This window comes from Mesoplodon mirus, assembly GCF_964341445.2.
Source record: "Mesoplodon mirus genome assembly, chromosome: 3".
In the NCBI taxonomy this organism is placed as follows: domain Eukaryota; kingdom Metazoa; phylum Chordata; class Mammalia; order Artiodactyla; family Ziphiidae; genus Mesoplodon; species Mesoplodon mirus.
This window is the reverse complement of record NC_138978.1, coordinates 80369019-80392244: the sequence shown is the minus strand read 5'-3', so window position 1 is coordinate 80392244 and position 23226 is coordinate 80369019. Positions and strand designations below refer to the sequence as shown.

Below are 23226 nucleotides of genomic sequence, written 5' to 3'. Positions count from 1 at the left end.
ATGAGATTAAAATACCAAAAAGATGAACACCACATCAATGATGTCACTAATTTTTTAATGGAAATTAGTGTACAGCTGTAAGAACTTGAGTTTTGATAGATTCCTATATTAATCTGAAGCCGGTGAAATGATGACAGGGACTTCCCTGGTGGTACAGTGGCTAAGAATTCGCCTGCCAATGCAGGGGACACGGGTTCGAGCCCTGGTCCAGGAAGATCCCACATGCTGTGGAGCAACTAAGCCCGTGTGCCACAACTACTGAGGCTGTGTGCCACAACAACTGAAGCCTACGTGCTTAGAGCCTGTGCTCCGCAACAAGAGAAGCCACTGCAATGAGAAGCCCGCACACCGCAACGAAGAGTAGCCCACACTCACTGCAACTAGAGAAAGCCCACACGCAGCAATGAAGACCCAATGCAGCCAAAAATAAATTAATTAAATAAAAAATTTATTTTAAAAATTTATGACATATCATAATCGCAGGAGATACACAATATGGGCTTTGAGAGGTCACAGATTGTAGCCTTCATAGTATAATCAACCATAAATCTTTGTTAGTGTTTGTGTATGTGTGCATGTGCACACATGTATGTGTACATGCATAAGATCATGTGTAAAGGGATACTCTTCCAGAGTGGTTTTCCTAGGCAAGGAGCATTTTGTGATCTTTTTCCATTTTATAACTTCATGTTATATTTTTTTCATTGAATAGTGGGTATTGCCAAAGCAGGAACTTATTTTAATAGAATTTGAAAAAGTATTAAATAATTATCCCTTGCAGTTAAGACCTCATATGATTGTTCTATATTGTCATAAGGCATATAAGATCAAAATTATGGTATGAACTCTGGAAGCCAATTTCAAAAACAAAACAGTTCTCAGATTATTTTGCATACACAGAAAAATTCATGAGTTTCAACAGTTGAAGCTTTATTATTTATGCTGTGCTTTAACTACAGATCCATAATAGGGAGAGGGAAAATCCTGGAGCTAGAAACAAAAGGAGGTTTAAAAAAAAAAGTTTCTCTTGTTGAAAAGATGCACATGAGGAGAGAACTGAGCATAATAGCAGAGGACCCTCTGGATGTGGAACCAGTAAGGACAAAGCAGGTTTGGATGGCATTCCATACGCAGACCAATGGTGGTATTTTTAATATAGTTGGTTAAAGGGCTTTATTTAGCAAGTTACAGTTGACCCTTGAACAGTATGGGTTTGAACTGGGCAGGTCCACTTATATGCAGGTTTTTTTTTTTAATAGTAATTACTACAGTACTACATGATCTGTGGTTGGTTGAACCCATGGTTGCAGAATTGCAGATACAGAGGAACCACGGATATGGAAGTCTGACCATAAGTTATTTATACAGATCTGTCTACCCATCCATCCATCCGTCCACCCATCTGTAGAGAGAGAGAGGGAGTGAGTGCACGTGCTAGGTATTTACAGAAGTAGATATGGAAGTGCGAGGATATACAAACACACACATGTGTATGTGATGTATATAAGCATGTATATCCACGTTTCTGTTTCAGGGCTGGAGCAAGGAAAGTGTAGAATGATCCTGGAGAAAATTTACTGTGCCAGAAAGTAGGAAAGAGTGGTGGGACGTGTAAAAAGATCCAGCTTGAAGAGACTCACACTGGGTAAATCTGAGCAATTTGACCATAAAATAAATAATTATCATACAGAATATGAATAAAAAAAGAGGAAGGGAGGGAAGGAAGGGCTCTCATAATAGAATGCCAAACCATAAATATATAGAAGGAATGACGTAATGTAAAAATCATTATTTACAACCATCATAGTAATGATAGGTTCTGGCGAGAGTAATCAATGAATTATAAAACTACTGGTTGAAAGTTTACAAGGAGCAGGATGCTACAAAACCCAAAATATCTCTCCACAAAGTATTGATCACAACAAGAAATACAGTAGGTATAAATTTGGTGAACACTACCTTAGCCAAGAGGTGAACATTATCAATAACAGAACAAACGAACGTTTTAGATCTCTGGGGTATGATATACTGAGAAGGACGCAACGTTGCTTCAGTATTATTTCTGACAGAAATAAACAACCAGATCTTATCACAAGGAAGCATCCACGTTGAGAGTCTCCTGTTTCACAGTTATGACCACAGGGAGCATAACTGGCCAAAGGTCCCAGCTGCTGCTCTTAACTCCATCACCACGTTTGCCTGGAGGCCGGCCTTGCCCCTGATTGCTCCTAGCCAGCACAGCAGGGATCCTAAGGCAGGCCATTTCTTGGAGACCAGGATTCCTCTGTCCAGTGACCTTTTTTCAAGGACTCTGACAGCCTTGAAGGATTTTACGTAGATGACAAGGCAGTCTCGGATGATTTACCAAATCTTTCTTCCAAATCTTCACTCAGGGTCAGACTTGCACTATGCGCTGATAGTTCTGCCAGCCTCCCAGAGCTCCCTGCCATTTTCTCTCCGATGTTTCCCCTAATGAAATATTTGTTCATTAAAGTCTTTCTCAGCACTTTGCCGTCTAGTTCTTGGAGGACCAGGACAAACCCCAAACCCTAGAAGCATCCCTTTTTGGCTCTTTCTAGTAACCTTCCTTTCCATATGGTAGCCACTAATTTGTAATGGTGTAGATTCACTTAGCCTATTTTGTACTTGATATAAATGGAGTCATGTAATAGGTGCTATTTTGTGTTGGCTTAATTTGCTCCACAGTATATCCATGACATTTATCCATATTGATGGGAGTGGATACCGTTGATTCATTTTCATTGGTGGATATTATTGCAGTGTGTAAACATATCAAAATCTATTTATTAATCCCATTATTGGTGGGTATTGGGTACTTCCCCATTCTTGGCTATCACAGTTAGTGGTGATGTGAGCAATCTAGAATGTGCCTTGTGCACTTGTTTGAGGGATATTTCTATGGGTGGAACCAAAGGGTTATAGGGTATATGTTCAACTTTGGTAGATACAGTTGACCCTTGAAGAATGCATGGGCATGAGGGATGCATCTGAGTCTTTTATTCCATAGATGTTTTTAAAATCTCTCTCACTTTTGGCCCAAGAGTGCTGCGTTTGGGTTTACGGTGTTTCTTAACTTTGAAATAGTCCAATTTTTCAATTTTTTCTTTCACAGTTGGTGATTTTTTTGGTCTTAAGAAATTCTTCCTACTCCAAGGCAAAAAGGCTGTTATCTTACGTTTCTGTCCTAAAGCATCATTGTTTACTTTTCAAATTTAAGTCTGTAGATCTTCTGGAATTTATATTTTTATATCCTATGCAGTAATGATTAATATTTTTCCCATATGGATATCCAGCTGACTGAGAACCAATAGTTGACCCTTGGACAACATGGGTTTAAAATACACAAGTGCACTTATACGAGGATTTTTTTTAATAGTAAATACTGCACTACTACACGATCCAAGGTTGGTTCAATCCTCAGATGCAGAATTGCCGATTATGGAGGAACCATGTACGTACAGAGGACTGGCTATAAGTTATACTTGGATTTTCAACTTAGCAGAGGGTTGGCACCCCTAACCCCCTTGAACCCTAGTTCAAGGATCAGCTGTATTAACAAGAGTTCTTTCCCCTCTCTGCTGCAGTGTTTTCTTTTCTTTCTTTTTCCTTTGGCCGTGCTGCGTGGCTTGCAGGATCTCAGTTCCCTGACCAGGGATTGAACCAGGGTCACCACAGTGAAAGCGCCAAATCCTTACCACTAGACCACCAGGGAACTCCCTGCAGTGTTTTCTTTTTACACGTTTTTATAATGTCTGTTTCAACATGGATTTTGATGTCTATTATCTTGTCTATCCTTGAGCAAACACCAGACTATCTTATATTGTAGATTTATAGTAAGATTTAATGTGACTAATATCTTCCTTTTCATTCTTCTTTCAGATTGTCCCAGCTCTTCTTTTATTTTTTATTTTTATGTTTTTTTAGATGTTGGGGGTAGGAGTTTATTTACTTATTTTTGCTGTGTTGGGTCTTCGTTTCTGTGCGAGGGCTTTCTTTAGTTGTGGCAAGCGGGGGCCACTCTTCATCGTGGTGCGTGGGCCTCACTATCACGGCCTCTTGTTGGGGAGCACAGGCTCCAGACGCGCAGGCTCAGTACGTGGCTCACGGGCCTAGTTGCTCCGTGGCATGTGGGATCTTCCCAGACCAGGGCTCAAACCCGTGTCCCCTGCATTAGCAGGCAGATTCTCAACCACTGCGCCACCAGGGAAGCCCCCAGCTCTTCTTGTAGCTCTTTGCTTTCCCACATAATATTTGTAAACATCTCATCAATTTCCAAGGGAAAAAATGCTGATGTTTTTATTGGGGTTTGATTGAGCCTATAGATCATTTTGAGGATTACTGATATCTTTGTAATATTGAATCTTCAAGCCATGAATATCACTATTTTTAAGAATTTCTCTTGGAGGAAAATAAAAGTGGATCCCATGTTAGAAAATGTACATAAATAGACTCCAAAATATTTAAAGGACCTACATGTGAAAGATAAGCCTAGAAAGTTAATTTTTAAAAGGTAGAAATATATTTTTTCACCTGAGGAGTTTCAGAAGCACAGATATTAAGAAATTATTGGTTTATTATCTTATAATTAAAGATTTCTATTCCATGAAGAGCACAATAGAAAAATTTTAGAAACACGTGCCCAATTAGGAAAGGATACTTGTAATTGGTAAAACTGAAAAGGTATTAATAATCAGAATATGTAATAGAAATGAGGAAGAAAAAGATAGCATCCACATTAGAAAATGGGGCAAAAGTTTTAAGTAGACACTTATAGATGAAGCTACCAAGCATTTGAAAAAAAGATCAAACTTATTAGAAATCAGAGAAATTTAACTAAAACAAGATACTACTATACATTTAATACACTAGCAAAATGGTGATGAGTCGTCCAAATGAAGGTAAGTGGTTGCACAAAAACCTGACGTGCAACTCTTTGGTAATCTGGACTGGTGTAGCCGTTCAGGAAGTCAATCTGGCTATATTATTAAAGTATACATATTTGCTATGAAATAATTTCCCTCGGGTATGTATTCCAAAGAAATTCTCAGATACGTCTATAAACAAATGTAAGAAGATGTTTATTTTATTATCATTGGCATGGCAGTTGGAAGAGTACAGGTAAAATGTGGGTGCAGAAAATGGAACTCTATGAAACAAATTAGATAGATGGGTGAATGTTTTTTTTGTTTGTTTGTTTTTCTGCGGTACGTGGGCCTCTCGCTGTTGTGGCCTCTCCCGCTGCGGAGCACAGGCTCCGGACGTGCAGGCTCAGCAGCCATGGCTCACGGGCCCAGCCGCTCCACGGCATGTGGGATTTTCCCAGACTGGGGCGTGAACCCGCGTCCCCTGCATCGGCAGGCAGACTCTCAACCACTGTGCCACCAGGGAAGCCTGGATGGGTGAATCTTAAAAATATACTCCTGAATGAAGGAAATAAACACCAGAATGAATTTTATGACACAATCTTATTTATATGAATTGAAAATATACACAAGTGCACATTTTGCACAAGAACACACCCAAAAGAAAACACATCAAACAAATTAGAATGGTAGCTTACGGGGTAGAGAAGGGAGTGGAGGGTGCCATAGGGAACAGGAGGTGAATAAATAAAACTTAATCATGTTACCGTATTTCATCATGCTATATCCAAGATTTCACTTTACTTGTAGTGGAAAGAAATCCTGTGTGCTATGTTGGCTTAAGTCAGGAATAGTTCTTGGAGGATATTTTCCTGAAAGAATTTGGAACACATTTTTGAAAAAATCTTTGTTTATACTATGGATGATCTTTTTTTGTTTGTTTTGTTTGTTTCTTTAATTTCTGTTTTGTGGGTGTGTGTGGGATCTACTTTATTTTGTATTTCATTCATCTGATCTTATATTTTTCCATCTGCCTTCTTCAGTTTTATTATTCATTTATTAATTTCCTGAAATGGATGTTTTCTGAATCAATTTTCAACTTCCTTTCTACTTTATTTGTTTTGTTTTGTTTTGTTTTTGTTTTCCTTGCTGTACGCGGGCCTCTCACTGTTGTGGCCTCTCCCGTTGCGGAGCACAGGCTCCGGACGCCCAGGCTCAGCGGCCATGGCTCACGGGCCCAGCCGCTCCGTGGTATGTGGGATCTTCCCGGACCAGGGCACGAGCCCGTGTCCCCTGCATCGGCAGGCGGACTCTCAACCACTGCGCCACCAGGGAAGCCCCCCTTTCTACTTTAATATATGCTTTTAAGGCTCAACATTTCCCTCTATGTATGTGTTCCAATCTCCAGATCCAATTATGAATTTGAATGTTTCTCTTCATGGTTCTGTCAATGTTTGCTTTATAAAGTATCAGCTGAAGTTATTAGTTTCTGAGAATTTGAAACTTTTATGACTGTGAAGTGTCCCTCCGTATGTCAAGTAATGCTTTTTCCTTCCCCTTAAAGTTCACTTGGTCAAATAGCAATGTCACAGATTTTATAATTACAGAAATAACTTGAGACCTAGGATGTTGATGTCTGTCTCTAGAAAGGATTTTCCCTTGCTTCTGCACGGGTTGTAAGATGCTAACAAAACACGTTCACCTTTACACAATTTCAGGGAATGAGGTGTTTTGGCGTTTGGCTTCAGTCCCTGCCAAAGAAAGCCCAGTTTCCTTCTCCCCTTATTCCAATGGTGCAACTCTTTGGGGTTTACCAGGAAGCCTTCGTGGCTGGTAATGCTTTTATGTCGCTTAGCCTCTTGAAGACGTCCAAAATTCTACTGAGTTTGTACGCCTTTCAATGAACAGAATCTACACTCTTCTGAGGCCTACACAGTAGAACGGCAAGACGGCCTGAGACCTTCTCAGGGATTCCGGAAAGTGAAAACCAGAGTGAAAACATGTAGTCCAGAGCTCGTGCCGGTAGACACCCCCGCACCCACCCTTGCATTCTGGGACATGTAGTCCAGAGCTCGTAAACTCGTGTAGTCCCATATACTGCAGCTACAGTAACGCCTCGCTGTAAAGGTTTACCCGCGGAATTCTGGGAAATATGGTCCAGGAGTTCTGGGTTAGTCGCAGGCACTTCCGCCCCAGGAGGACACGCAGCAGCCATGTTTTGCCTGATGACGGTGTTTCAGGTCCGCTCTTCACGACCCATTCAAGCTTCCCCTTTGCAGACCTTTCATTTGGGGAGAAAGAGGAGGAGCGGCTAAAAGCGGAGGTTTGAGGGCCTGGAGTGGTGATGTACGTCCCGCGGGCGGAGCTTCTTTGCGTTTGGTAACGTACCCGGGATGGGGTGGGCTCAGGTCGTGCCTCCTGGGGTTTGAGGGTCTCCCCGGTTTTCTTCACCCCTAACCTGACCCCGTCCCCCACCTATGAGCTAGCCCTACCGCTTCATACGGCGTCACACTGGGTGAGCTGCTTAACTCCTCTGTGCCTCCGTTGCTGTTCGGTAAAAGTGGGGAAAAAGGAATGCCTTGTTAATACAGTGTTGTGAGAAGAAACGAGATAGCACAAGTAAAAGGTCTACAACTGCCTGATACATTGTTGGTATTAATACTACGCTAATTCGGGAGGCACCCATTTCGCAGCGGGATTCTGTGAGCCCAGGAAGCTGAATTGTCCTGGACTCCTGGCCTGTTTTGGGAGGAGAGGACTTGTAGCTGGTACGGGGGCGGAAGGGGGTGCGGTATGAATTAGTGGGGATGGAAACACAGCCCTGGTATTTCACAGTCTCCTTTCCTTCCCCAGCCCTGGCTTCTCAAAAAGCACTGCACGGAGGAAGAGGCCACAGAGCCCCACGTGAGTAGGACTTGGCATTCTTCTACTTAAGGTATTCCTATAAATTGTAGAACGTATGAGACATGGGTAACGATGATAACTGAGCCTTGGTCACTAATTTCCATTCTAAAAGCTTTATGCAAATGAACACATTTCCATCAGGCGGTGGCTCTGTGAATTGGTACTGCTGTTTTCTCTACTTTAAGGCTGAGGAGCTGGGGGCAGGGAACACAACCCTGTTGGCCCATCCTCACCCAGATGGTAGGAGGCAGAGCTGGGGTTGGGACCCAGGCAGTTTGAGTCCAGCAGCTGAGTTTGCTAATCCCTTTGGTATATTCTCTTTGAGCATAGGGTACTGGCTAGAATCATATCATGAAAGGAGGTTGGGACTTAATTGTGGGGACCTTGAGAGCAAGGTTTAGGCTATTTTATGAGTTTTTTAAGATAGTTTTCTCAACTGGGTCATTTATTTTATTTCAAATAATATGTATATCATAGAAGTAGCATAATCATTATGGAAGAATGCAGATATATACATAAAGAAAAATTTTAATTATCTGTAACTTTAGGATGTAAAGATAACAGTTGTTAATGTTTTAGTGCCTTTTTGTCTGGTTACTCTTTGTGTATGTTTCTGTGTAGTGGAGGCTGTTTTTTGTGGGACTGAAGTTACACTGCAGTGCTACTCAAATTGTGTTCCACAAACCAGCGGCATTGGCATCACTTGGATAGAAATGCCCAGCCTTGAGCCCCATTCGAGACCTTCTGATTTATAATTTCTGCGTAGGGGGTCCAGGAGGCTGCATTCCAACAAGATCCCGCAGTAATTCACATGCACGTGAAAATTCGAGAAGCTCAAGAGAGGGTCTTTTCTGGAAACTGAGGCCGAGGAAATTGACCCTGCTGGATGTCACAGATAAAACTGAGCTGGATTCACCAAAGGCCTACTTAGTCCAATGATTTTATTCCCCCACTAACTATTGTCAACTGTCAGGGCCCCTTTCAGAATCCTGAATTGAGCAGAAGACAGCTAGCAAGTGTAGAGTCAAAATGGAGGTCGTTAGAAGTTGTGAAGATATCTCTCTCCCAAGCTTTGGGGAGTGGAATCATTGCCATCTTTTGTACTAGATCGAACCCGGGCCCCCTGCATTGGGAATGTGGAGTCTTATCCACTGCACCACCAGGGAAGTCTCCCATTTATTTCTTAAACTTTCCTATATTTATAATGATATAATTACAATTCAGATTCCTGTCTTTTTTTCATTTGAATTAGGTATGGACTGTCAAACTATTTTTTACTGTTGTTGCAGAATCCTGGCTTTTATTAGTTCTCTTTACCTCTGTGCATAATTGTCAAAAGGGTACTTCCTGTTTAAAAAGAAACTTAACGTATTTTTATACCTTTTGTAAAAAGTTGTCCATGTCAATTTAAATATTATTGTTGCAGTCACAAAATCTTTAGGAAGACAAGCAGAGATTTTCAGAAGTCCATAAAGACTCTCACATAACAGGGCAACAACGTATGACCTCCACATGTCTGACAGTCTTCTGTTGGTAGAAATCACATCTCTAAGGATAATTTCTAACTAAAATATCATCTGCTTTACCGCAGTTGCTAAGAAATAAGAAACCCTGACAGTGGTGTTCTCAGAGCTTCCTACCTTATGACGATCTCACGAGGTGGATGCCCGTGTTCTCCCCTACTGGCAGAGGACAGAACTGAGGCGAAGAGATGTGAATAATTTGCCCAGGGTGACACTGCTAGTGAATGGCGTAGCCTGATCAGAGCCCATGCATATTGACTCCAAAACCTACTCTGACTTACATGGTCTCTGTTTACACCATACCCAGAATAAGAATGACCCCTGTGGAAGCTGCAGGCACACTGTGAGGGGGCCACTGTGTATGGATGGGCAGGTCATTCCTCACACAGCCACTGAGGGGGTTCACGGGGGCATCTGGTATCTGCGTGGGGCTCTGCTCATCAAGCATAATCAGCTGTAGCCACCCCGAGGACTGGGAGCCTTGGTAATTCACAATGAGCACCACGTGGGTTAGTGACTTCTTTTTCTTTAAACCAGTTTCCAGTTTGACTTCTTCTTTCCCTGTCTGTCTTGCTAGGACTCTGCACTGCCCCAGAAGGAGAGAGAAAATGAGCACATTCCAGGTGAGTAGAGCTTGCCTTTTTTGCTGTTAAAAACGCCATTTTTGTACTCAGGTTGGACACAGGTTTTCCTCTTTTTTTTCTTTTTCTTTTTTTTTTTTTGATTGGAGTATAGTTGATTTACAATGTATTAATTTCAGGTGTACAGCAAAGTGATTCAGTTATACATATATATACATATATTTTCAGATTCTTTTCCCTTATAGGTTATTATGAAATATTGTTCCATATGGGTTTTCTCTTTCAAGGAGAGTCTAAGCATATGAGGACCTGAGTGTGCCATGTGTGCTTTTTTTAAAATTCCTGTTAAATTTAATTGGTTTCGGTTTTAATTTTTGTTTTATTTCATCATTTTTTTATTTTACAAGTAAAAGAAAAATTAAGGGAAATGAAGGACATCTTCCAGTCTACTGCTTACCTGCTTACAAATTAGCTGCTTTTATATTTCTGTAATCTCTTCATCATATGTATTCATGGATGTGTATTTGTATTTATAACATAGATACAGTTTTAAATTGTTTTTTTCATTTAATACTAGCTAACATTCACTTTTAATTGCTTTATCATGTTCCTGCAAACTTATGCACCTATTTTTTTTTTTTTCCTGGTATGCGGGCCTCTCACTGTTGTGGCCTCTCCCGTTGCGGGGCACAGGCTCCGGACGGGCAGGCTCAGCGGCCGTGGCTCACGGGCCCAGCTGCTCCGCGGCATGTGGGATCTTCCCGGACCGGGGCACGAACCCGTGTCCCCTGCATCGGCAGGCGGACTCTCAACCACTGCGCCACCAGGGGAGCCCTGCACCTATTTTTTAAACTATTCTTTATTCACAGACATTTAGTTTAAAGACTTCTCCTGTTTTAGGAGCACTACAGTGACAGTGTTCCTGATTTAACCTTTTTCTCAAAATATCTGTTCTGAAGAATATTGCCCCTTTTTGCCCTTAACATAGTAGGTTTAGGTATTCAGAATTTAAGAGGTATGTTTTACATGTGGTGCCTTGGATGTTTTTTGGTAGAATATCCAAATACGGCAGAGCACAGCAGGATCAAACTGCTGCTTCACGCAGAAAAAATCATGTATTGTTAGAAGTTTTCTCACGACCAGAGTTCGATTCAGTCTTCCCCATGCTTGAGTCAGACCCTTTGTGTATTTTATTTACTGGTTTGTTTCTTTTTCCATCTTATCTTTTTTTTCTAATCAGAGTAATACATGACCTTAGCTTAAAAAGTCCAGTGGTACTTAAAGCACTTGTCACTGCATAGACAGCTCAGAACAATTGTATAAAGAGGTGCTTGGTTTCATCTTTGTTTTAAATATAAAGAATCGGGGTTGTGAAAAAAGGAGGAACCAACTCCGACTCACCCAGAAAACCAAGGGTCTGGAGTCAGAGTATTGCATTCAAGCGAAAGACAGAAACGGGGAAAGAGAGAGTTTTCATTCAGAGACCTGGCATGGCCTTTTGGTTAGTTTCCACATATAACACTCCTTCTCAGCTGGTTCCCACCTCAGTGAGAAAGCAGGTGCCATCAAATACTGCCAGGACTAAATTGGTAACTGTTTCTGGGGCACTTGGCAATAATAATTAAACAGTGAAAGCTTTTTAGTTCAGGATCCAGTGGTTAGAATTCTAGGGAGTTTACTTATGAGTTGTCTGAGAGCCCCAGGTAAATACACAAAGCTTTCTCTTTCATAGCTGCACGTCCGGTGAGGCTGAGGAAAGTCAGTGTGTGGCATTGGCAGGATGGAAGGAGGGGGTGCTGGGCAGTCTGCACACCTCACAGGAGCCGGAGCAACTTCCCATCCTCCTCGTCTCCTCGGGGCTGCCCCTCTTCCACTGGCCACTGGGTATAAGATTGAGGTGGTGTTGTTTGTCGTAGGAGGCGGTGACCTTCAAGGACGTGGCCGTGGCCTTCACAGAGGAGGAGCTGGGGCTGCTGGACTCGGCCCAGAGGAAGCTGTACCAGGATGTGATGGTGGAAAACTTCCGGAACCTGGTCTCAGTGGGTGAGGACAGCCTTTCTCTGCGAGTGTCTTTGTGACCTTGGTGTTTCAAGGCTTTGGGCCTCTTGAGGTGGTTCCCTGAGTTTGGGGACCAGACTTTTGCAATTCCTGTGGGACACGAGAGGATGTCTCTGGTCTTTCCAAACAGTGTGTTTCAGGTCCTTTTCAATTATTTTGTAAAAGAACTGTAAATCGACAGTATCTTGCTGTACCTTGTGTATTCTTCTTCAGATTTCCCTCCCCGCCATTAGTGGATCATAAAGCCAATTTATTGAGCCCTACGTGTGATTTTTTAATGAAATAAAATAGTATAGAAAATATCAGAGTTTCTTAGGAAGAGTACAACACATTGCAGCAGAAACTCTGGGCGATGGCATGAGTGGTGTGAGAGCCAGTGGGAACAGATTTCATGAAAAGAGACATTGGTTAGATATAGGTCATTCAAGCTTCGTTTTAGTAATGTATACTTTTCTACCTGTGTATCTAGGTTGTGAAATAAATGCTGTTTCTTCAGTGGGTCGTGATACAAAGTTTGAAAAACGCAGCTTTCAATACCTTGAATATACAGTTGGAACTCAAATTTCTAGTAAACTTTCGCTCTAGCCCGTTCATGTTAACTTGTGACTTTGCATGTTCTCATTCTTCAAACGAGATACAAAACATATAGCAAGAGAAGAGAGGCTTTGGTTGATGAATTCAGCAACCCAGATAGAAATTTAGGTGAGAACCAAGCAGCCGTGAGTTCCTGTGGTTAGCTCTCTATCTGTTTTGCTTCTCACCAGCCCTGTGCTGTCCATCACCTGGTCCCAGTTGGAAATCTCTTTCCAGGATTATTGCATAGTCTTTGTACTGGTCACCTGTTGCCACCCTTCTCCTCCCACAGTTTGTTCTTTAGGTGGCAAAGTGATCTTTTGTAACTTTAAGTCAGGTTATGTTCTTGTTTCAAAATTCTCTTGTGGCTTCTTTTACTTAGAATAAAAACCACTTAAAGTGGCTTCTAGAGCCTTCTGTGGGCTGCTGTTGGTTCTCCACCACCTCCCTGAATACACCACCTCTCCTCCCTCTTACCCTATCTTTTCCAGACCTGCAAAGGATGCTTCTGCCACAGAGCCTTTTCCTGGTCCTTCTCTCTGCCTGGAATACTCTTTCACCTGTAATCTTTTAGGCCTCTACTTCTTTCAGTCAGTCACCTTAAAGATGAGGAGGTGGCTGTCCTCTGACCACCCTATGGAAAATACAGTCCTCTCTTTCTTACTCTCTCTGCTCTGCCTTGTTTTGTCTCTAAGCGTTTCACTCATGTACATTTTGTTCACCTGTTTCTCACCTCTCTTTCTTCCACTGGAGGGTAATCCAGGAGTGCAGGAGGAATTCGGTCTGTTATATGTTTATTGCTCACTAGCCTCAGTGCTTAGCATAGTCTTGGTACATGACAGGAACTCTTAAATATTTCTTGAATAAACGAATGAGTTAATGGATAGAGAAATTAGCCTTCCATGAAAATAGCTAGTAGGCGGTGAACAAATCTGAGTGAATAAGGGATATTGCTAAATGTTTTTTTGTCTTCAAATGAATTCCTAGCCTAATTCTAACTTCTCAGGTGCCCATGATGTGTGTATGTGTGTGTTTGCCTTTCTGTACAAGTTGGCCCTCATCAACTTGCACAAAAAATATGTATAGAACCTGTAATTATAACCAAACTGAGTAAAATGCTTTCCCTGTGACTTTCCTTGAGCTCTCAGTAGCAGAGCAAATTCATTTGGGGAGGAAATACTGTTTTGAATGAGGATTCTTATGTCTACTTCTTAGGTAACCCTCCCATAGAAGGAAAGAAATTTCTATTTCCTTATCCCTTATACCAGGGGAGAACAGGTCTCAGAAAACAGCCAGCTGGTGAGTTAGCCTTTCCCTTAAAAGATTTGCCCCGCTGCGTCCCATTTGCCTCCTCCAAAGCCCACCTCACTAATAAGAAATCGATCTTTGTTAGCTCTACAAACATTTTGTGTGTGTGTGTGTGTGCATTTGTATGTATCTTGTAGAAGGCATTTTAGATAATGTCACCTTGAGTGCTTTGATCATTCTTTAATAGTTTCTAGTCTGTTTCTTCTCAATACTTATCACAGGCTATGGAATTTATTCCCAGCTCACTCATAAAGCCCATTCTTCACTTTGGAACTCATTCTTGTTAAAGACCAATGTATCTGTGTCCAGAAATTTTCCATGCTGTTTTTAAAGAGACAGCATTCTTCCCTAGCCTCTAAATTTTGACTCCTGCTTGGCAGGGGGAGTGGAGGAACTTATTAGGCAGCACAAATGCCTGAGAAGGATCCAGTGCATAGGTCTTCATGCTTTTTTTTAACCCCACTGATTCTTAGACCCTTTTTTAAAATTAATTAATTGTTGGTTGCATTGGGTCTTCGTTGCTGCATATGGGCTTTTCTCTAGTTGTGGTGAGTGGGAGCAGCTCTTCGTTGTGGTGCGCAGGCTTCTCATTGCAGTGGCTTCTCTTGTTTCAGAGCACGGTCTCTAGGAACGCGGGCTTCAGTAGTTGTGGCACGTGGGCTCAGTAGTTGTGGCTCACGGGCTTAGTTGCTCTGCGGCATGTGGGATCTTCCCGGACCAGGGCTCGAACCTGTGTCCCCTGCACTGGCAGGCAGATTATTAACCACTGTGCCACCGGGGCAGTCCCGGTTTTTAGCCCCTTTCATATCCTCCTCAGCACTAACCCCCTTGGTGTGCTGCCGCCTCGGGTGCAGCCTTTCAACTTAAGCAAAACTGTACTTTCCAGTCCTTTTCCTGTATCTGATACCTGACTTGTAAAAGCTGTTTCGCTTCTCTGACTTGGTTCAAACTTAACCTGGGATTCAGAATTGTAGAGAATCCTAGAAATCAAACTGAGTTCACCTGTGCATGCATTTCTTGAGCCCTGACTAACTGCTAGGCACTGTTAAAGCTGTGAGCACAGCAAAATGCTTGTCTTTATTGATACTGTGTTATGGTAGGAATGACATGTAATTTTTGAAAGATGATTTAAATAGTATGTCAGAGTAGTCATTTGGTTTTAAATGGGTTTCATTAATGCTAAGTATTTGGGAGTTTAACAGACCATCTCTTGGTTTCTGTTAGTATATAAACCAGAGAACTTCATTTGTCATGCGAAAGATAAGCTGAACCATCCTGAGGCTCATTAAAGTCTCATACTGTGTCTTAAGTGTAAAACCTTGAATCTTTGAACAAAGCTTTCACGTGTCCACATCTCTGAATTCTCTGTCCTTCTAGAAGAAAACAATCAAAGTGAGTTGAGGGCCGTTCAAGACAGAGGATCACGTGAAGAGCTTTCCTGCTGGCAAATCTGGCAACAAATTGCACATGACTTAACCAGATGCCAAGACTCCATGATAACTAGGTGTCAGTTCCACAAACAAGGTGATTCCCCCTGCCAGATTGGGGCAGGACTCTATTCAAATTTCTGAAGATGAGAACCGTATATTAAATGATAAAGCAGGTGATCCCAGTAGTACTGGAAATGCAAGGTTTGCAACTTTGAGAGCCCAGGATTCTTGGAGGAAAACTTCATTGGCTGAGTCACAGAATTATCAGAATAGACACCAGCAAATTTCCATGAAAAATAAACTGTGTCAGTGTAAAGAGGATGTTGACACCATCAGTTGGATTTCACATCACCTTGATGCTCATGGAGTACACAAGGGTCAAAAATCTTACGGCTACAGTGATTATAGAAAAGATAGCACGAGGGTTTCAACACTGGATCAGAATACTATGATTCACACAGGACAAAAACCTTACCAGTGTAATGAATGTAAAGAAACCTTCACCGATCTCTCCACCTTTGATCTTCACCAGCAATTGCACTCAAAAGAGAAGTCTCATACGTGCAGTGAGTGTGGAAAAGGCTTCCGTTACAGCTCGGTTCTTCATATTCATCAGAGAGTTCACGTGGGAGGAAAACAGAGTGAGTGTGATGAGTGTGGCAAGGAGTTCAGTCAGAGCTCACAGCTGCAGACTCCTCAGAAAGTCCACACTGTAGAGCAACCATTCAAATGTGGGGAATGTGGGAAAGGCTTCAGTCGTAGGTCAGCACTTAACTATTCATTGTAAAGTCCACACGGGAGAGAAACCTTATAATTGTGAGGAGTGTGGGAAGGCCTTCAGTCAGGCCTCTCACCTTCAGGACCATCAGAGAGTCCACACTGGGGAGAAACCATTCAAATGTGACACATGTGATAAGAGCTTCAGTCAGAATTCACACCTTCAGTCCCATCAGAGAGTCCATACGGGAGAGAAACCGTACAAATGTGAGGAGTGTGGGAAGGGCTTCATTTGTAGCTCAAATCTATACATTCATCAGAGGGTCCACACAGGAGAAAAACCCTACAACTGTGAGGAATGTGGGAAAGGCTTTAGTCGGCCTTCAAGTCTTCAGGCCCATCAGGGATTCCACACTGGAGAGAAATCATACATACGTAATGTGTGTGGTAAAGGCTTTACTCTGAGTTCAAACCTTCAGGCACATCAAAGAGTCCATACAGGAGAGAAACCATACAAATGTAATGAGTGTGGGAAGAGCTTCAGGAGGAACTCCCATTATCAAGTTCATCTGGTTGTCCACACATGGGAGAAGCCCTATAAATGTGAGGTATGTGGGAAGGGCTTCCGTCAGAGTTCATATCTTCAAATCCATCAGAAGGCCCCCAGTGTAGAGAAACCTTACAAGTGTGAGGAGTGTGGGCAGGGCTTCAATCAGAGTTCACGACTTCAGATCCACCAGCTGATCCATACCGGTGAGAAACCATACAAATGTGAAGAGTGTGGGAAGGGATTCAGTCGTAGAGCAGATCTTAAAATTCATTGCAGAATCCACACCGGAGAGAAACCGTATAATTGTGAGGAGTGTGGGAAAGTCTTCAGGCAGGCCTCAAATCTTCTGGCCCATGAGAGAGTCCACAGCAGAGAAAAACCATTCAAATGTGAAGAGTGTGGGAAGAGCTTTGGTCGGAGTTCACACCTTCAAGCCCATCAAAAAGTCCACACTGGAGAAAAGCCATACAAATGTGAGGAGTGTGGGAAGGGCTTCAAGTGGAGCCTGAACCTCGACGTGCATCAGAGGGTCCACACAGGAGAGAAACCATATAAGTGTGGGGAGTGTGGGAAGCACTTCATTCAGGCCTCAAGTCTTCAGCTTCATCAAAGCGTCCACACTGGAGAGAAGCCGTACAGATGTGACAGATGCAGTAAGGTCTTCAGTCGGCCTTCACAGCTACAGTCTCATCAAAGAGTGCACACAGGGGAGAAGCCTTACAAGTGTGAGACCTGTGGTAAGAGCTTCAGTTGGCGCTCCAGTCTAACAGTTCATCACAGAATCCATGCTGCTGATAAATCCTATAAAAGTGATAGGAGTGGTAAGACCATCAGAGAGCCCACACACGAGAAAAGTTCCATAAAATGATTAAAACAAAAACAAAACCAACTCCGGTGTCATGTGAATTCTTCCAGTCATCAAGTTCAAAAGAAAAAAAAATCATTTGTTTCATTAAAGTCGGTGTTTCAGCCATAGCTCAACATGTCCCAGTAGTCAGGAGGCCACACGGCAGAGAACTCTGGTAAATGGTGTAGTAAGTTTGAACCTTGACGTCTATTAAATATTAGGGGAGAAGCCTTAGTGTGAGTTTTAGCAGGCCTTGTACAAAAGTATGATGAACATGCCAAAATGTATGCCCATTACAACGTAAATTCCACGAATGCAGCGACGTTTGTTCTGAATCTACAGTCTGAACATTGTCAGCTACTTTGTAGGTGCTCGATATTTGTTCAGTTAATGAATGAGGAAAAACTTTTTGAAAATTATGTTGCAATCCCCTCCAAAATTTCATAAAAATTTGTATTCAGAGCAGTTAACCTAAATCTGGCCTTAAAAGTAATTCAGGGAGACAAAAATTTGAAGTGTTAGAAAAGCACTCAGTATTGCAATTTGTAATATTAATGTGGCATCGTCCTGTTACGATGAGCTCCATTTGTCTCCCCCCAGCCTCGCTTCAAGTTGGATCTTATCTTGGACTTTGTCTATCTAATATTCTGTGAATCTTATACAGTACAAATTTAGTTATCTTTTGTGACAGTATAGACTTACTGAAAATGGATTGTTCATCTTGCAATACAGAAAGCATACTGTTGACCCTTTTTTCAAGAATGTCAAGGCAGAGGTTTAAGTGTCAGAAAGGGTTACTAATGACAGTGACAGAGGACAAACATTTCTTAGTAAATGAACTGATCGTTGGTTTCTTATTCACCACATTTCCGTCTAGGTTTTGATGTGATTGTCTCCCAAGGGTTTTAGCATTACTTTCATCAAGACTTCTTAAGTAGAGAAAAGAGGCTGTTTGAAGTAGATTACTTTTGTCAAGTTCTCTATCTCCTTACTCCTCTCTGGCCTGAGATAAAAAGAAAAAAATTACTTGTTGAAATTTGGTAATTTCATCAAACATATTTATTCAACGACTGACTTGCACACTTTTTCCTAGCGGTGGATTGAAAAATTGATTTTCAAAGTGAAGTTGCTGAGTACATATCAAAACATAGAACGTGCGTCCCTTTGATATAGAAATCACAGAATAGGACCTTATAATTAGGAAATTCAAATAGAAAAGGTGAGTAGCATGCCAATGTTACTAAATTTTGTAAAAGTGAAATATTCAATAGGAATGTCTTTATATTTTAAGATAGTTATGTAATAACAGGTCTGTTAAAATGATGGCTTAAACTTAATGACAGAAGCATGTAACAGTTTAATGTATTTTAGGTAGGTACATCACATACCTTAATCAAACATGTATGTGTGTGTGTTAATGCATCCTATCATCTGTAAAGGGATATTCACCCTTATGTAAACAGTGGCAAGATTTTCAGGGATTTTTTCCACATGTAACTTCCATATTTTAAATTTTTCATTGAGCATCAATTTTCCAGTAAAATACTGTTACTTTTATAGTAACATAGGTAGTAAAATAATGTAAAATATAATATTAAAAATTACTAAGAACATATTAATCCCTCACAGTAAGAAATCCTATCATCATGAGGTATACATATATATGGCCCAAATTAAGGAATAGACCTCTAGAAATCAGTTATAAAAAGAAAAAATGTATATGGTTATTCAAAGATACAGAATAGTAGTCAGTGTAACGGTATATTTATAATTAATGCATTTGAAGTTTAGGATAAATCCATGCAGCCCAGAATATTCTGTTTTAATTCCAACAGTAGAAATTTACACATCCTAGTTCTCCTCATCAGGCTTCCTTACTGGGTGAATGGATGGATAGCTCGGGGTACCGGCTTGTCCTTTCAAGTGCTTGGTCTGACTGGAGAAGTAGCTGGGTCGTTCCAGACACTATGACACAGAGAACCATTAGCTGTGGGAAAAAAGGAATTTACCCCCCAAAAAACTTTTTTAAATTGTTTACAAAGTAACAGTGATTGGGCAAATCCTGAAGATAGAGAGTGGAAATAGGCAAGTTTTAGAGGTAAAATTTATCAACGATTCCCTAAGGAAAAATGTGCATAGGGAAGAAACCTAGAATGATGGGAACAAGTTGTTAAGGAGGAGGTTTGCATACCATTTCCTACTTCTTAGTCATTTCACTGATGTTTAACACTTACTTGGTTAAAGGGCTTTACTCAGCAAAAGATGTATTTAATGTGAGAGGCAGGTTTCCAAGATTGGTTTCCTAGACCACACCTTCACATGTGTATGTAAAGTCCATGCTACCTCAAATTGCATTGCATTAGATGTCAGAAATCCTAGGGCTTTCTTGTTTGGTTTGGTTTGGTAGATATCAAACCACCAACTCTCAAGGTAATTTGTAGTTTAGTGAGTTAAGTCAAGGGCTGGAAAACTACCTCCTGTGAGCCCAACCTGGCTCATTGCCTTTAAGGCTTTATTGGAACATAAAAGCTCTTTATTGGCCCATCCATTTATTTACCATCTTTGAGTGTTTCCCATTGTGCTGACAGTGTTCAGTGGTTGTGACGAGCACTGATGGCCCACAAAACCTAAAATATTTACTTTCTGGCCCTTGAGAGAAAAAGTCTGTTGATCCCTGTGGTAAGCCCAAAAGGTTTGTCTCTGTAAGTGAAAGACCACAAGTAGAGCAGAACTTAGACTTGGTTCAGTGAGGATTCCAGAGAGGTTTCCTTTTTGATTCTCATATCTGCCCTTCTGGTTGACCTTGTTCTTTAGTTTGGTTCAAAGACAGTGGTAGCAACTAGGGACTACCTGTTTCTTTCTTCACATTCAATGAAAGAGCTGCTCTTCCATTCTTAGTGTTGAGTAGTTCACAACTCACTCCCAGTGCATGGCTTCCTCTAACCTTGACTCCCACCTATGCTAAAGACTAAATCTTTAGCTTTGTATCCAGTTCCATTGGCCTTTGTAGGGCCTTCAGTTTCAACTCCCAGTTGATAGCTTGAGCTCGAAATCTGTTTTTACCGTTGGGGATTTTCTGTCTTAGCTTTGAGCTTGGCTACATAGCAACACTTTGGGGGACTTGTTATAATCAGCATTTCTATCTTTCTTTCCTTCCTTTTTATTTATTTATTTTTTTAAGGGGATCCAAAGTCAAATTCAGTCAGTGGCTGAATGACAACACATTGATTCACAACCTTGTAGATTCTCTTATGTCCTAGGGCATCAGTGGGAAGGAGTAGAATCCTGGAAATTTGAGGTGGAAATACATGGGCAGATTCCAACAAAGCTGAGGCCTGTGACCTCTGACCTGTGACCTCTTAGTTGAGCCTGCTGTGCTATTAGAAGGAAGTCTGCCTCTACTCTGAGATAGTTTCCTTGCAGGGGTCTGTGGATCCTCAAGACCTGCCTCCACTACCTCTCGTTTTTCCAGACCTAGCAATCAGACTAGAGTCCTTGAAATGGGGACGGGAGCAGGGAAGGGGTGGGTACCCACCGGGTATAAAGGATGACCATGAGGAGACACTATCTGCTAAAATAAGGAATTTTATAATTTATATCAATAGAAACCTGAGAAATAATGTGTGTGGATTTTGTAGGTATTGAAGCAGGTGGGAGTGATGTAATATTGGGTTAGGCTGGATTTGTTGATACGAGTGCATTCAACACCCATTCCAGACTCAGCGTGTTAGCTTGGCTACCTGGGAATGCCTTCAACAGTTTGCTCAAATGACTGACACCTGTACCCAAAGTTAGCGTATGCTAAAGTCAAAATGCCAGGACTTTCTAAGTATGTTGTAGCAAAATTTCTTGACGTTGGCATGACTGACATTTTGAACTGGATAGCTCTTTGTTGTTGGGAGCTGTCCTGTGCAATGTAAGATGGGCCAGTGGCACATACTCTTCCCTGCCACCCTAGTTGTAACAATAAAAAGTGCCTTGAGGGCTTCCCTGGTGGCGCAGTGATGGAGAGTCCGCCTGCCGATGCAGGGGACACGGGTTTGTGCCCCGGTCCGGGAAGATCCCACATGCCGCGGGGCAGCTGGGCCCGTGAGCCATGGCCGCTGAGCCTGCGCGTCCGGAGCCTGTGCTCCGCAACGGGAGAGACCACAACAGTGAGAGGCCCGCGTACCAAAAAAAAAAAAAAAGTGCCTTGATACATCCGTGTGCACCAGCCACGTGGGGCTCATTCATAACAGAGCTCCTTAAAGAAAAAAGTCTCAAGGGGCATCCCTGGTGGCGCAGTGGTTGAGAGTCCGCCTGCCGATGCAGGGGACATGGGTCCGTGCCAGGGCCCGGGAAGATCCCACATGCCGTGGAGCAGCTAGGCCCGTGAGCCACGGCCACTGAGCCTGTGCGTCCGGAGCTTGTGCTCCACAACAGGAGAGGCCACAACAGTGAGAGGCCCGCGTACCACAAAAAAAAAAAAAAAAAAATGTCTCAAGACACTGCCACATATTTCCTGGGAGGGGGGACCAAAAGTGTCCCCAGCTGAGAACCACCACTGTAGAAGGTTTACAAAGGCATAGGAATGCCAGACCACTGGAGTGGATTTATCACATAAGATCTGCTCACCCAAACCCCCTATGTGCCCTGGGAGGGCTCAGAAGACACTTCCTTTGCCAGAGGTTTAAGAAACGTATTGGTGAGGGGAGCGTTAGCAGTCTTGGAATGCTCTGTAGCTGCTCTTCTCTGCAGGCCAGGAATGAGAGGGAAATTATGTCATCATAATGGGCTCCCTAAATTCAGTGAGGCTAATGGGATCGTGGGGCATCATGGGTCAAGTGGAAACACTTCATTGGCAGAGATAAAGTGAGCGTGTTTTTCACAATGAACAGCAAAATGAAAGGGCTCATTAGAATGCTTTGATACACAGAGATTTTTTATATTTGCTCATGTGCTATCTCTAGGGCTGAAATAAATGGGAAGTCTACTAATACCCTACTTGATTTGAATCAGGAGAAAAGCTCTAGGTCTGATGAACATGTCTGACCGGAATCAACATGGGAGTTGTGCTCCCTCAGCCAATTCGATAACGTGAGTCAGTTCCCATTTCCAGAGCATCTTGAATGAAGGGCAGGCCGGGTCCCCTTGAGGGAGGATATACCCTGGTTTACTAGCAACTATCCCGAGGGTGCTTTCTTCTCCCTGGAAGGGATAAAACAACTGAGGTAGAACAGGAAGAGACAAGAAGCACTCCAAGCTCTGCTGGTCAGGGTTACCCTCCAGGGTTGCCTTAATGCTCAGAGCCACACACACCACAGTGAGCTTGGCTCCAGATCAACTACCAGGCAACGAAGGTTCTGGAACACTTCCATATCTCGGGGAACCTCATTTCCACGTGACTCTCTTTCATATTCCCCTTTGTCACAGAAGGCTAGGTCCAGTGGTCCGGGTGAGATCTCAGCTCAGGCCCAAGGCTCTCAGACCTCAAAGTTCTGGTCCTGCAAGGGCCCCTGTCCTCTCTTGAGACCACTCCTGACTCTCTCTGCCGAGAAGGAGCTGCTGGCAGTACGTCCTCTAAGAGTTGAGGTCCATCGTGCAGACCCTGAGAAAACTCCTAGGAAAAGGCTCCACCTTCTTGTTTAAGTCAACAGAGGTCAATGCCTTTGGAAGTGCTGGGTGTGTCCCAAGTTGATGCAACTTCAGAGCCATTAGGTCAACCAGCACATGTGTGCGGCTCCTTCCCTTAGACTCCTCTGGGCCCTCGTGACATAGGCTCAGAAGACTGCCAGCCTGAAGCCTTACCTCTTCCAAGACCACACCGTCTCCAGGATCTTCTGTCCCATGAATCTCAGTTGCTGTGTGGAAAT

The 23226-nt window shown here is 42.5% G+C and overlaps 1 protein-coding gene across 1 annotated transcript in view; it reads left to right on the top strand.

The window, feature by feature from the left end:
* Positions 1-609: 609 nt before the first annotated feature.
* Positions 610-23226, top strand: part of LOC309799160 (uncharacterized protein) — a gene marked incomplete at its 5' end in the record, with an annotated part of 249076 nt that continues 226459 nt past the window's right edge. Inside the window, 6 exons of the mRNA XM_082612155.1 lie at positions 610-613; positions 1591-1645; positions 7124-7262; positions 7737-7787; positions 9888-9933; positions 11811-11934. Of these exons, the coding sequence (XP_082468281.1) occupies positions 610-613; positions 1591-1645; positions 7124-7262; positions 7737-7787; positions 9888-9933; positions 11811-11934 (419 nt within the window). The remainder of the gene's footprint in view (positions 614-1590; positions 1646-7123; positions 7263-7736; positions 7788-9887; positions 9934-11810; positions 11935-23226) is intronic.